The 14,638-nt window shown below is 44.1% G+C and overlaps 1 protein-coding gene across 4 annotated transcripts in view; it reads right to left on the bottom strand.

Moving 5' to 3' along the window:
• Nucleotides 1-14,638, bottom strand: part of Ge-1 (Enhancer of mRNA-decapping protein 4 homolog Ge-1) — a 116,083-nt gene that overhangs the window by 50,052 nt on the left and 51,393 nt on the right. For all 4 annotated transcript variants that reach the window (XM_089580249.1, XM_089580250.1, XM_089580252.1 and 1 more), the window contains 2 exons: nt 3,274-3,368; nt 852-926 (listed from right to left, as the gene is read on the bottom strand). In XM_089580249.1, the coding sequence (XP_089436375.1) occupies nt 852-926; nt 3,274-3,368 (170 nt within the window). The remainder of the gene's footprint in view (nt 1-851; nt 927-3,273; nt 3,369-14,638) is intronic.

Here is a 14,638-nt window from a genome sequence, read left to right as displayed (position 1 = left end):
TGAAATGGGCACAAGAGCAGCCTACTATGACAAAAAAAAGCCTGCCTACCTCAAATGTTGCTCTTACCAGACTGCAAGACCTGTGATGGGCCTAAACACTGTCCCGAAAACGAAACCACGCCGTTAGATGCCCCAGCACATGGGCTTCAAGTGTGGTGTTTTTCATATAATTTGGTCTTGCCCTCTGTGACCTAAGGTACACTGCTGACCCAAAAAATGCAGCTTTGATCCTGGCCACGGCAGATGAATTTCGATGGCGGCCAAATCCTAGACGCCCGTGTACTGTGCGATGTCAGTGCAAGTTAATGAACCCCAGGTGGTCGGAATTTGGAGTCCTTCACTACAGCGTCTCTCAGCCTGAGTCACTTTGGGATGTCTAACCCCCATAATCCAAGGTAAGCAATAACCAGACCCTGATGAAAACTGAGAACTATCGAAGTGGTCAACACTGAACAACTATAGCAGCGCATGCGGGCCGCAACATTGCCTTTCCGCTATCCTCCACAAGTTGGGCCACTTCCGTGCAAGCCACGTCTTTTATTGTAGTGATCTATAACCAGAGGACCATTGCCAGTTAGGTTCACAGCCAGTTCTCAACTGCACCGTGGCACGAAGCAATGTTGTGCCACATGGCGCTGCACTCTGTCTTCCGACCCGCGAGGGTGTAGCAGTGGCTCTCGATGGCCGTCAAGTGCATTGATTTCATGTAACATGTAACACTATCATGAGCAGGCTTTTTCAGCATGCTGGCAGTCAATTAGCGACAGCTAACTAGATACTGGATATCAATGCTGTGTTAATAAAATTATTTAAATAATGATTTGACAATTTAAGCTTAAAAAAGCACTTACACTTGTTTTGTCCAGCTTTTTCGTCGTCATCAGCATCTGCACTTATATCAGACAAATGGTCTGTGCAGCCAGATACTGAAAAATAGGTATAAATGCAAATGAACCATCAGTTTAAACACAAATATGGACACAAAATAAACACTGACTCAGACTGCCAATGCTAAGCTTTTCACAAGTTGCCAAGACAACACAACCTGGAAACCCCGCGGTTTTGAGCCTGAGAACTTGTAGTAGCATACTATCATGAATACATTGATGGCAAGGGTTCATTAGGCTCAAGCGTATGCAAGACACCAAATTCCGTTTTTCTAATATCTTCCAGTGCCCTGATTTAGCACCGGTTTCTGTGACCTTGGTGAATGCATCCAAAATAAGTGGTCGCTTTTGAAAAACAGTTTGCGACTAAAAAACTGGAGAGCATCATTCAATGGCACCTCAAACGTGAAGGACAGACCCCTTGCACAATCACGGAACAGCTTCAAGATGTCAACCATTCTCCTTCTGAAGTTGTCTTTTTCAACCAGAACCAAAAAATCAACTACAAATCTGAAAATTCGCAATGCCAGTCCATAGATATGGTTGCTAATAGTTCTGTCTACTTGACCCAGAAAAATATGCTCAGTACTGGTGCTACCTCTGATCCAATACATATGCCTTTTTTTTTTGTACATACACCTTGCCTCACCACTCTATGTAAGTTTAGTTTAGTTTATTGGGTTTAACGTCCCAAAGCGACTGAGGCTATGCGAGACGCCGTAATGGAGGGCTCCGGAAATTTCGACCACCTGGTGTTCTTTAATGTGCACTGACATCGCACAGTACACGGGCCTCTAGAATTTCTCCTCCAAAGAAATTCAACCGCCGCGGCCGGGATCGAACCCGCGTCTTTCGGGTCAGCAGCCGAGCACCATAACCACTGAGCCACCGCGGCGGCACTCTACGTAAGTGGATTTTGTCCTTTTATTTAAAAACTCTACATAAGTGGATTTTAAATAAAAGGACAAGAGCTCCAGAAAAGTATCAACTCACACTCTGCACTGACTCATACTACTTCATTTTTGTCAGCAATGCACTTTTTTACTGCCTTCATCAAGCCCTTGTGAGGCAGAGAGTAGCACAGATCTTCAATATCTGAAGCCTAAGCATAAACCCTGATTGCTGTGCTTTAGGAAATGGTGCAGCCTGTCTTGTTTTATCAACCAAAAAAGGATCATCAACAACCAACGTTGAAAGATGCTGCTGCAGTTAACTAGATACTGTACACTGCCAAGTGCCAGCTTCGGAAATGATGGCTCAGAAGGGTATGCTGATTTTGTGCATCTTTGCAGAGGAAAACAAATCGAACTTAAAACCTTCTGCCTTCAGAACCGCCGTCGCCACTGGCACAAGATTACACTCGTTACATCGCTTAGACTCAAATCTGCATGGGTGAATTATATCAGCAAATACATGCGTCATAACTAAACAAAACCTTTGATCGTTCCAAATCACACTAGGCCTAATCGTCTGGCCAATCACAATCATACCGAAAAAAAAGTAGGTTCTGAAACATGCAAGCCTGAGGACGTTGACCAGCCTCCATCTCAACAGGTGTGCTGCTGATGGTTTCTAAGCAAGAAAGAAATGGGCACTGGCTTGAAAACTCGTGCCAAAACTTTGCCTGACCAAAAGGCGGCTAGTGCACACGGCATAAGAAGCCCACCAAGAGAGACCATGCTCCGACATTTGATTTTGTTAGACTGTTTACTGCAAACTTTGGGATATAAGGAAGAAATGCCATGACAGTCACATTCATTACAAGTGAGCTTCGAATGACCTTAAAATTCCAAATCGGCAATAAAACCAGTGCATCGCCGCCACTGCCACTGTTTCACAATGTTAAGGCCCTGCGCACACCACCATCCAGATCAAAAGCAGTGAGCTTGGAGCAGTCTGGCGTAGCTTCTCTGGTGTGGAGCAGTTTAGTACATTTGGCACAAGGGGAGCATTACTGAAAAGCAACACCCTTGCCACGGAATAAAAATATACATATAGTTTCCTTCAGCATCGCACAATTGAGAGAAAAAGTGTAGTAGTTGTAAAAACGGGCATCGCAGCGGTAGTTTAAACTCTGATTCTTGTAGTTGCTTGAACAACCATTACTTAAACAAAATGCTTGAAATCTGCTAATGAATTTTTATGTTCCAAGGGCATCTGCGGCCAAAGGGCGTCATGGCACAAGGTATTTTCATTTGCTTAAGGTGGGGTCAAAGTTCCATTTCCCAAGCATTTCACCCTAAATAAGTCGAGCACCAGGCCAGGGAAAGCTTGTGTACCCACTGTAACACCGGTGGGTACCTGGCCGCACTGGGGATCGAACCCCGCACCTCCCGCATGCGAGGCAGATACCGAAATGCTTTAAATCTAAAAAGCGTTCACTTGCCTGTGGAGTTCTGCGACAGTGTGCCAAGAGACACTGCGGACGACAGTGCAGAACCTGCCGTTAAAGGGTATATAATATGGCAAGCTTGGATAGATCTGAAAAAAATAAAATAAAATAAAACCTTAGAGGCCACCAACACCAGCACAACTACAACAGACCACAGTGTGTTGTTCACACTAAGGATTCATCAAGTTATGACTCTGAACGCATCTGACTGTGTGCAGTAAAGTGGGCTACACCATTATTTCTAATAAGGGTTTGGTTTGGTTTGGTTTATGGGGTTTAACGTCCCAAAGCGACTAAGGCTATGAGAGACGCCGTAGTGGAGGGCTCCGGAAATTTCGACCACCTGGGGTTCTTTAACGTGCACTGACATCGCACAGTACACGGGCCTCGAATTTCTCCTCCAAAGAAATTCAGCCGCCGCGACCGGGATCGAACCCGCGTCTTTCGGGCCAGCAGCCGAGCACCATAGCCACTGAGCTATTTCTAATAAGGGAGTAATTACTCATTGGCATCCACCCAAGCGCAGCCATACGGCTACAAAGGAAAGCTTGTAGCCGTATGGCTGCACTTGGGTGGATGCCAATGAGTAATTACTCCCTTATTACAAATTTACTCCACCTTGGGGGATTCCCCTAAACATGTGACCACCATTATTTCTACACCATAGGCCATTGGCCAGTAATATATGACCAATGTTTTGAACCTGCCACCAAAAATTCAAGACTGTGCTCCTGGACAATCTACGCCATCTCGTTTGCTTTCTATAACACCATCTGTAGATTTTATTTCTTTTTCTAACACGAGGAGGTTATGTGAAAAATTAAACTTTGACCGGATGCAGTCGGCCGGTCATGACCATGGAGTCTGTTTCTCCGCGCGGTCCTGGAAGCGAAAGGCTACGCTTGTTTGTCGATCCTTAGGCTGTCACTTTATTTGTTTTTTAATAATACTTATTTCTTTATTTTTGTAGAGCAGCAGTGGTAAGATACACAACCATGTGGGATGGTCAGATTTCACTACCAAATGCGAGACTTTGTTTCAGAGGCCCGTGACATCACAAGCAGTGCGCTTGATATGTAAACGATGGGAGTAGTTTAATTGAGTGCTTTACGGCTTATTTTTGTTTTGCTTGTATTTTGTTTCTTACTACCATTTTAACCAATAAATTTTCTAAAAGTTTTGCACACACAACTCTGGTGATTTTGTCATTTGGAAGTAAACCAATAAGCTGCAGTATGATGTATTTTAATGCGCAGTGCATTTAGCACTTCTTTATATGAAACAGTCAAGATCGGTCATTTTTTCACGGTAGAGAGATTTAAAAGGCATTGCATATTGTCCACTGCCCACAATTCACCATACAAAGGTAGCCGCGATTCTGTGTGACTGCACCACAAAATGTGATTCACTTGATGCAAAATGAGATTCCCTTGATGCCCTTCTTGAAACCCTGGAATCGTTCATATATCACAGCAGACCTAAACGTACAGGTGCCGTCAAAAGTGAATGGAAGGCAATCTTAACGAAAAAATTTAATCATTGCCCGCTAAATTCATGCATCCTTGAATACATATGCGCAGACTAATTGTGATAGCGCGAATTGCACTCTGCATCAACAAACATGGACCATTATGCTTTAGATTTAAAGAAATTAAATTTTTTTGACAGTCGCCTTCCATTTACTTTTGACGGCGACTGTACAACTTGTGCCTTAGCTTCCGAGTTTTATTCTCTTACTGGTTAATTTTTGTTTGGTTTTTTGGTTAAGTGCACTTGTTTGCATTTTTTGTCGGATTGTCTTATTTGTTGAAATTTATTCTTCAAGAGTTATTTATTCCTCACGAGTGTAAAGTAAAATCCCATTAATTTGGACTTCAAGGGAGTGGAAAAAACCAGCCGAAGTATCCGAATGTCAAATTATTGAATGGCCTATCAAAAACTACCAAAAACAGTTTGCGTGAAAGCGAAATTTATGTGGCGAGATACTGGGAAATTGTTATCTCCTTTTTAGACAGAAACTGTGCGACAACACTGATTTCTCGCAGTTCCATCAAATGTTTTATCCGCACACGCTATCAGGAGTGGCGGAACCAAAACTGCTTCACAACGATAAGGGTCTCCAAAGCGGTGGTAGCGGTGGAGCTGCACATGTGGCGTCGCATGTGAGGAGGCTTCATCGCACAAACAGCGAACAGCACGTGACGAGCACGGAGTTTCAACATGCTGGAAGAACGGACACACGACGCAGACAGAAGTGAGGGAAGCGCGAATTGGCGCCAGAGCAGCAAGATTCCTTAAAAAAAAACAAACAAAAACAATGCACAGCAAATAGCCACCATCTGCAGGTCAGCGGCGAAGTTTCGAAAATGAAACTACGCGGATGGACACTTTCTTGGGATGCCGATGCGAACCAGACGACCGTCAACACGTCTGCCTTTGCACGCACATTCGAGGAGCATGGGAAACAATGTAAGAGGATATTCAGGCCTGTGGATGAATATCTGGACGATCGCCTGTCGGAACACGTCATGTCTCAGCATGACGTCCCTTCGGGGGCCCATCCAAATTAACCGACATGAGCCCCGCGGCGTCCGAATAAATGAGCTTTCAACACCATAGACTTGCAAGACTGGTGGCAGGCTCAATTATCCAAATTTACGAATTAACGAGGTTTTGCTGTACATTTATGTGTAAGTTTTTCCACTACTGTAATAGCCCGCACAGGCTGAATGTACAGCCAAACCTTGTTATAATGAATGTAGCGAACTATCAAACAAAATAAAATAAGAGCAAAGTTCGGGCGGTCCAGGCCATGGTTCAATGGGAGCAATGAAAAATTTGATTTCACGTCGGATCACTTATACGGAAGCAGTTTCTTGCATTCACATGACTTGAAATTTGTAAACGAGCCATAAAAAACTCAAAGAAACACAACATTTTGATCCCTAGAATTGTACACAGCAGAAATGTGAACAGACCTCTCCCTATTTGCAAACTATTTGATGTCAGTTGAACACGTGGGCAAGGTGATGCGCCAAAAGAAAATGGGCTTGGTTGGCAAAAACGGACTTTCAGGACCGGTGTACCTGCTGCGTGCGTCGCAACCTGTATTCTCTGCCTTAAACTGTGCACTATGTTTAAATAAGGCCTAAGTATGCGGCAGTCCAGTACACGTACTCATTAGCAACTGGAGACTGGAAAAATATTTTCAAGTGTCCAGCAAACGTGCACTTCGGAGATATTTTAGTGTACAGTCAAGGCTATTTCAACGTGATCACTCCAGGCCTAAATCTAATCAGATTAAACTCATTTCATTCCGAAACAGCTCATTTTAGGAAGAAGACTGACTAATACACGAGGTCACTACCATGCACCTTCATGTGTTTGTTGCGATCGTCATGCCTGGAAACATTTTTTTGTATGTTTTGCCTGAAACGAACGTGATAACCTTGAAATCACAAAAAACTGTACCTAGTTCGAACAAGCCTGGACCATGCAGTGCAGAGGCACTCAAATCTTACCAACCACTGAAAAAGTACAGGACCTCACAATGGAAGGGCATGTTCTCAAGGAGATTATTTTCAACCTCGGCACCGTTTACTGCATCCTAAAGGCCCTTCCCAGAAGCAACTGCAGAGTCCTACGAGTGCACATGCGCACTCGTGATTAGCCCGTGCACAAGCACCGTACTTGGCTCGTCAATTTTGCTCTTAACACTTCTAGTTTGTCTCATTTGGATTATGTTCCGATTGATAAACGCATGGCATCATTGCTAAAATGTATATAATCCAGGGTAAGTGCAGTCCAGAATAACCAATGCGATGCACATCGATAGAACCCACTGTAGGCGAAATAGTAGGGTAATTAAGCGAATTTTGTACAATATTCCGTAATATTCATGCACAGTGCACTAATATTAAAAAGCAAAATTAAATGACACAAGCAAAACCACTTTTAGACTTGGACATGACAATGCCTAATCGAACGTGATATATGTACGATTCCAGGTTGGAATGCGGCTGTACTTGAGTGGCCAAGGTGCTGGCATGTTGCTGCAAGCCGCCTCGTGACAGAAGGTAGCCTCTTGAACACAAACTGCTGTACCAAATTAAACTATAAATGCTTATTAATGCAAAAGCATTTCTTTTCTCATCACCACGGGCTGTGGAGAGAGCGTGCCCTCATGAACTGTCAACCTTCCAGTAAGGGTGTAATTAAGATTTCTAACGATTAAATAGAAAGCTGAAATGATTGAATGACTAAATAAAATAAATAAGGCTATTAATTTTGCCAATTACACTGTAATTGTTCTCCAGAATCAAACAAACAATAAAATAGTAACAGAATTAACTGATCATAAATAAAACTAAATCACTGATTAATTATTAACAATTAATTATTTAATGAACAATTAACTAATTACTTCAGTTGATGCATTAATAAACTAATTAAATAATTACCATCAATGATTATTACACTAAGTACCAGAGGAGGCAACGGAACTCAATGCTTTCACATTTCTGCATGTAAGGAGACTTGGGTGCACCTGTAACATTTGGAAGTACTTTGAGTACTTACGGCAATCACATGCCATCCGGGCTTTTAAGCGCTTGAGCAGCTATGATCTCAGTACAATTTGTTCGGGAAAACAAGAAAGTAAACCTAAGTGCTTGCTTGTTCACCCAAAAGATACATGGGCACATAAGTAACCACGTAAATCTGCTTACAATCAAGTGCCCACCACAGATCCTGACAGCGCTTGACATCGGTCACTTTTGCTCTTCACTCTAGCCAGTTTTTGCTATTTGGAAAGCGGAAGGAATATATGCAACTGGTCATCTTCGATTCATTAGGCCTGTTTACATGAACTCGATAGAGTCGAGTCGAGTTTGCTTGTCGGGTTCACGTAAAATAAGCGGCAGAGCGAGTCGAGTTGACTCGCCTGCAGAGGGGGTAGGTTAACTCGCTTGACCCGCCTTTCTAAAAGCATCGAGTCGAAGAGTTTGGTTAGCGGGAGGGAGAGGATAAATGCGAACCTGTTTTTCCCTTGCGCCGACGCGCCTGCGAGACAGTGGCATCATGTCGCAATCTTGGAGGCTGCCACTGTCCTATCCTGCTGTGCTGCTCGACGATTGGTGTCACTTCAGTTGAACCGGTCTCGACTCGCTAAAATCGAATTCATGTAAACACGCAGTCGTCGAGCTGGGCTAACCTTGCTCAACTCGATCCCCTGACTCAACCCGACGCTGTCAGGTTCATGTAAACGAGGCTATTAGTGCATTCCATCGTGCAAGACTCAAAAGCATCGAAAAAACAAAGCAAACTGTCACTGCGGCAGACTAAATCCACAGCACCATGCTGTTTTAACAACCACTCCAAGATGCACCCTTCGCCCCTCCTTCAAAACATCATCCGTCACATAGGCCAGGAAAGGACTATTGCATGGTCTCGTTGAAAGCCTTACCATCAAGGGGCAGCGTCACGCAAAATGGCAGCACATTTCCTTCAGTATACAGTGAAACCAAATTATGCCTTTATGCCAAAGGTGCGAAAAAAAAAAAGCACAATAAAGTTTCGCTGGAGACAAGAAGTGGGCTTCATGTGCACGAAATAGAGAACGGTGTGGCGAAGACTGCTGTCATTCTCTCTGTCGCTCAGCAGGGAAATCCCAAGGAAACAGTGGCGACTGCCTACATACACGACATGCACCAGCGGAAATGTCCTTTCATTTGATCCATGCCTGCGCTCTCAAACTCAGTAAACACTCACAATTTGGCACCTCCTCTGCTTGTAAGTGAGTAAAATGAGCAATTTCAAATTTGTGGCACTGTCCCACAGCCATGGCAAATGGAATATTTTCTCTACAGTGAAGGTACAGTGGGAGCACTGATGACCAGGTCGGTGTGCCTGCTGAGGCGACGACGGGGCAGGGCATATAAACCAAAAGCCAAGAGACGTGCATGGAAAGCGTTTGATTCGCTAATTGTGCGTGCACTTCTGGGCGATGAGCGAAATTTTCTGTGGATGCAGAGCCAAGCGACCAGGCAGGAGACACGGGCAAAACCCAAGGGTGACATGGGCAAAGAGGCGCTGGTTGCTTGCCACCATCGCTTGGGCCTTCAAGCAAAATTACATGGAGCTGACAATGTCGAGAAGTTAGTCCAGTCAAATAACCTCAAGTGCTACCAAAGATTATGCCGTATATTAAATAAATCAACTTGTACACGTGGCCAGCATCACTTTTTATGTGCATTTATTTTCACTTTCTGAAACAGAATGAAAGGCGAGTTTTCACACGTTTATACAGCCAAACCACGATATAACGAGCATGGATATTATGAATCATTGGCTATATCAAACCATTATTAAATGTTGTAATAAACACATACACTTCTTAATTTATATACTAAACGCGGTTTACCATAAAGCGGACACACAAACTGCCGAGAGCCAAGCTGTGCCCGTTTGGGCGACAGGTGGCAAGCTTTCCCTCACCACACGCCCTTCCCAAATATTTTCTCAGGTACTGTCAACAATCGAAATGAAATCAAGCTTTAAACAGACAGTTAAACAGACTGATCTTTTCAGGGAAGATACGAGTCGAAAAATCAAAATAATTTTGAAATTTTCCTTTTTGTTTTTGCTTAACACCCTACTTTCATACAGAACAATACGAAAATAAGACCTGAACAAGCTGAGCTGGCATATTTCTTTTACAGTCTTGCAGGTCAACTGATTCATCCTCTTAAGCAGGCATCATGCCTGGACAAGATTCACCCTACCCATTCTAACACCCTTCCCACTTAATGCCCCCACCCCCTCACCGAGACAGCCTCCTTGGAGTGAAGACCCTATTTAAACCCTGCCAATGATGCACATTTCGCCCAGACGAAGACAAGTCCTCTTGTCGAAACGCTGCCCCCCCCTTTTCACTTTGCGATTATATGAACATGAACAATAAGTTAAAAACGTGTCTGAATGACTCGCGGTGATCGGAAAAATTGTGAAAGCTCCCAAATTTTGGCTATATCTGAGTTGCTGCCACTCAAAGCAGACATCTGTAGTTCGTGGCCAAAGCCTTCTCTTTCGACTGGTACATCAGTCTGTTTTGTATTTGTACAAGAAATAATAACAATCAAAACACATTCTTTTTTTCTTCCGAGTGCTCCCACTGGACCTATAAGTCATGTGACGCAAACACAAGACCGCCATTGGCAGCCGCTGCGCAGTGCTGCTAACCCAGCACTTTCGTATCCGCTTGCATTGCATCCCATTGCCACTCAAGACTAGCCTGCGCTTTTCTTATTGTAAGTTGTCCATGATGAACAAGAAGCGTAATTTCGTCTCTGTAAGAGCCAGTCAGTAAGCTTATAGAGGAGGAAGCACAAAAAGAAGTGAAGAAGTTCCACGAATCCGGTGGTGGACACAGCAAACCCTCCATGCCAACCAAACAGCAGCGCACCTTCAAGCGCTGTATGTCCGATTTTATAAAAGACACTTTCAACTTCGTGAGTGCGTGTGTGGGAGAAGTCGGCAACACTTCAAGATGATGAGACAGCTGACTGTGGAAGCAGGGCAAGCGTTATCTAAAAAGCTGAGGCCCTGACATGACTAGTGACCAGTCCCATGTGCTGGACGTGTGGAAAGTGCAAACTCGCTGTTGTAGAGGTCATAAATGAGTGCAAGGGCATCGTTTCTCACCTGGAACTATGTGTGTGAATTGAGCATGCCGGACAGCACTAGTTTTTGCTGTGTATATGTCCCATCACACTCGTGCCACCAGCCATGAAGACTGCGACCCGAGGCGGTGAAGTGGAAGCCCCCGCGACAGTTTTGCAACCAATGCGAAAGAAAGTTTGCTGCGCATTCAATTGGTGTCAGATAAGATCAGGTGTCGAGGTGCTGGAATAACTGAAAGTCCTCCCTTCAATGCAATGGTCAGACTCAGCTTTGAAAATGACCAGAAAAAGGATTGAAAAGATGTCTGCCAAATTGACTCCTGAAGTTAAGTCCCATTGCCGTAGCCAGATCAGCGAGCCCATACTGAGGACTCCATTTGCAAGACCTGTGAGGGTGAATCAGTCAGTTTTGAACTACCTTAGGACTAATACCCCTACCACATGGGAAATTTAATGCCATTTCCATCGAATGACGCTCGTTCAAAATGACATTTTGCTGCCACACGAGAAAATACAATGTCATTCAATGAAAACGACATTAGGTATCGAATGAGTTTACAGAACTCATTATCCAGCTATCTCCGAACTAATGTTTTACCTCGACACCAGAGACTTGGTAAGAATATACACCGAAAAAAAAAAAAAATCAAAAGCGTCACAAGCACTAATATTTCTGTGTCCATATAGACCTCCTCCATGTTTGCAAACAAGCGAGGTGGCGCTGCAGTCGCGAACGGGCTCGCGGTAGGCAAGAGGCCAGGGAGTGGCGTCGAGTTGAGGTGGTGCAGCGCCGGTTTTCAAGGCTTGTATGCGCGTTTTGAGTTTCTGAGAATCATAACAATGGTTGATGCTTTCAACTTAGTATTCCTCCAAGTACAAGGGCTCGCGTTGGCCATGTACGGCGTATTTCGACACGGTGTGTATTGTATTATGGCTAGAAAGCGCTGCAGTTGGTTTCTACCCCAGGCATTCAATAAAATGATAACTTTTTGATACTGAACTAGCAAGAATGATTTTACCTCGGGACAGTGCTGAGGGAAGCACTGGCGTTTTTCCGGCAGAGCCGACGTGCGCTCACCGTCTGTTGACACATGTGTCGCACAGTGCGAAAAGTGGGGACAGCGTCGATCGTGTCCCGATCTGATCTGTCTCGCGTAGCCGCTCTTTTTAGCCGTCAGATCAGGCACCACCAGGTTGACTTCTCCCCTTGTTAAACTGGTCGATTTGGTGAAACGTTTGGATGCCTGAAATTATATTTCTTCCAGCCCTGGGTCTTCTGTTTGGTTACTAAAAATTATAGCAAAATATTCAGTAGAAATTCATAAAATTACGGTTTTTAGATCTGTGGTCGTCAAAAATTGTGAGGTAATGGCGTTTCTGATGGTCCTGGCACGTCGCGAATCCTGCGGGTTTCCGACGACAGAGCACCACAATGGTAGTATCACTACGCAGAAGAGGGATCAGAGGTTTCGTTGATTTCAGTGCGGCATTTCTTTGACCAAAGCGAAAGCGAAGAGGCCATAAACGAGGGAAAAAACTTAAAGGTTTGTTTTGTGATCTACCACATTTTCTGATTGGCATCACTCACCCCTTCGTAAATTTGTAACGAATGGAAATAGAATGATTCTATTTGTCGTGAACGATTCCAGAGACATTGAGGAGTGCAATAAATCTCTCGACTTTTTTTTTTTGCTACAGGATCAGTAGTAGGGTAGTCATTTTTGATAAGAAAGGTACTACGAATCTAAAAAAAAGAAGTAATACCGCCATCATAGAGAATAGGGCGTTGGCAACGTGCTGGCATAAAAAAATTCCGCATTTTCTACTTAATTATTCAAGACCCGTGGTGACTTGACGAGGGTGTTAATTATAATTATCCAAGAACTTTACCAGGTATAGCTGAAAATAAAACGCATTGCTGAAATTAGCAGAGCAATTTCATATTTGCACCAAATTTCGTTACATATCTCAAGCATCAATAAAGAAAACACTTTTCATTGCCTCATCCCTTGTCAATCTCGCTACGTGCCTCTGTTGGTAGCCCGCCTGCGGTTGCTTCTTTCCGAACAGCCTTCGCGATCATGTACTACTTCATGAAGAAGCTTATGATGCAATGAAAGTGCGCTGTTCGAAGCATGCCAACGCGACCGCGCAAGATTGTCACAACTTACCAGACTTTTCTACTACAATCAAATAATTATGTCGGTCATGTTAAGAAATATTTTGAAGTATATATTAAATGCCCTAAAATGTGTCATTACACGTTCGTATAACTTCTACACACGTTAAAACATACTGTGCTATCAACAAAATAACGCACTCCCCGGTGGAGAGTGACCCTGCCGGCGCCTGTGCACACCAGCTCAGGGTGATAAATACGTTCGCAGCTACATACGTTTTTTTTTTCCTTGCGCAATTTTAAGCGTACCATGCGGTTGTTCAGGTAAATGAGCGCGGCAATTTCCGTGCTATGAAGTACGCTGCCTAGCAGCGCCGGTCTACACCGAGACTTCGCGCTTTTACTACCGCGGCTCATTTCCTAATGCGGCATTTATTTCCGAGAAACCTATTAAAGCTAATCTAATTTTTCGTTTTATGATACTACGCGGATCCAACAGCGACGCAGCTGGTCAGTACATGCTGCTTCTGCAGTGCGCAGCCACGATATGCAGCCGCCGGTAGCTGCAGCAGCTGCGGTAGGCACGGCCAGGCGGAACCTGTTTTGCCTACCACGCGAAAGTCGCTACTGACATCAGCGCCACCGCATCTCCGTGACGTCGCGGGGTGAAGGAGGTCTATATGGTCATTCATTTATATGTAGAAAAATGCCAAACTGCACTGGAAAAAATAAAACTCACTCTCGCTATCAGCCTTGCGTGGTTAACGCTGACAACATGGCGGCGCTCTGCCCGCCCGCTTCGGACCAAGTACTGCGTCGCCACCGCATTTTTTGGATGCAATAGCTTGCTCTAAACGGTTGTATTCACTTTTATTTTGTGCATTCTCATCCCTCCGTAATAATATAGGTATGAAATACTGATCATTTTTTAGATAAATTTAAAATTTCTTGATGTTAAGCCTAACTATGTACGGCGCACACTGAAGTCATAGCAACGACCCCAGTCGAAGTACTTCTCCAACTTTGCACTAGAATCTACATGTTCAATTGATCCAATTGATTTACACTTAAAAAAAACAAAGCCTTCAAATGCATCCATTACTGCCAATAATAAAACAGAAAAACGTTTCTTTGGCACATATTTCAGGAGCTTTCATTTGCTGTCACTAGATGGCGCCACAGAATGTTACGCTTCTTGGGCACTACGCTAGCCACTCCCAACCACCGTGCTCCAAACTGTCGTCATGAGGACGGGCGGCAGTGCGCGTAAGGTGCACCCGTAGTGACGTAGCGTGCACAAAGCTTGTGCGGACGCACAGCTAATACTGTCTAATTTCACCACAGAGAGCATTTCACAAAGTGACGTCTGCCATCTGCCTGCCGCCACTGGCTGAGCTTTGGCTTGGCTTTGACTCGTGGTTGATAGCGGTGATCAACACGCTACTGAAATGAGAACTGAGATTTTAAAATCGGTTTCCTTTCGCGAAGCAATACTTTTGGCAACGTATTGAAGCATACATCAAAATTTTCGTATGCTGTACTCTCTTTCCATTGCAATCAC

Source organism: Amblyomma mixtum, chromosome 3 (assembly GCF_055824585.1).
Source record: "Amblyomma mixtum isolate Tamu chromosome 3, ASM5582458v1, whole genome shotgun sequence".
Taxonomy (NCBI): Eukaryota; Metazoa; Arthropoda; class Arachnida; order Ixodida; family Ixodidae; genus Amblyomma; species Amblyomma mixtum.
Note: the sequence above shows the minus strand (reverse complement) of the source record. Positions and strands in the feature narration are given on the sequence as shown.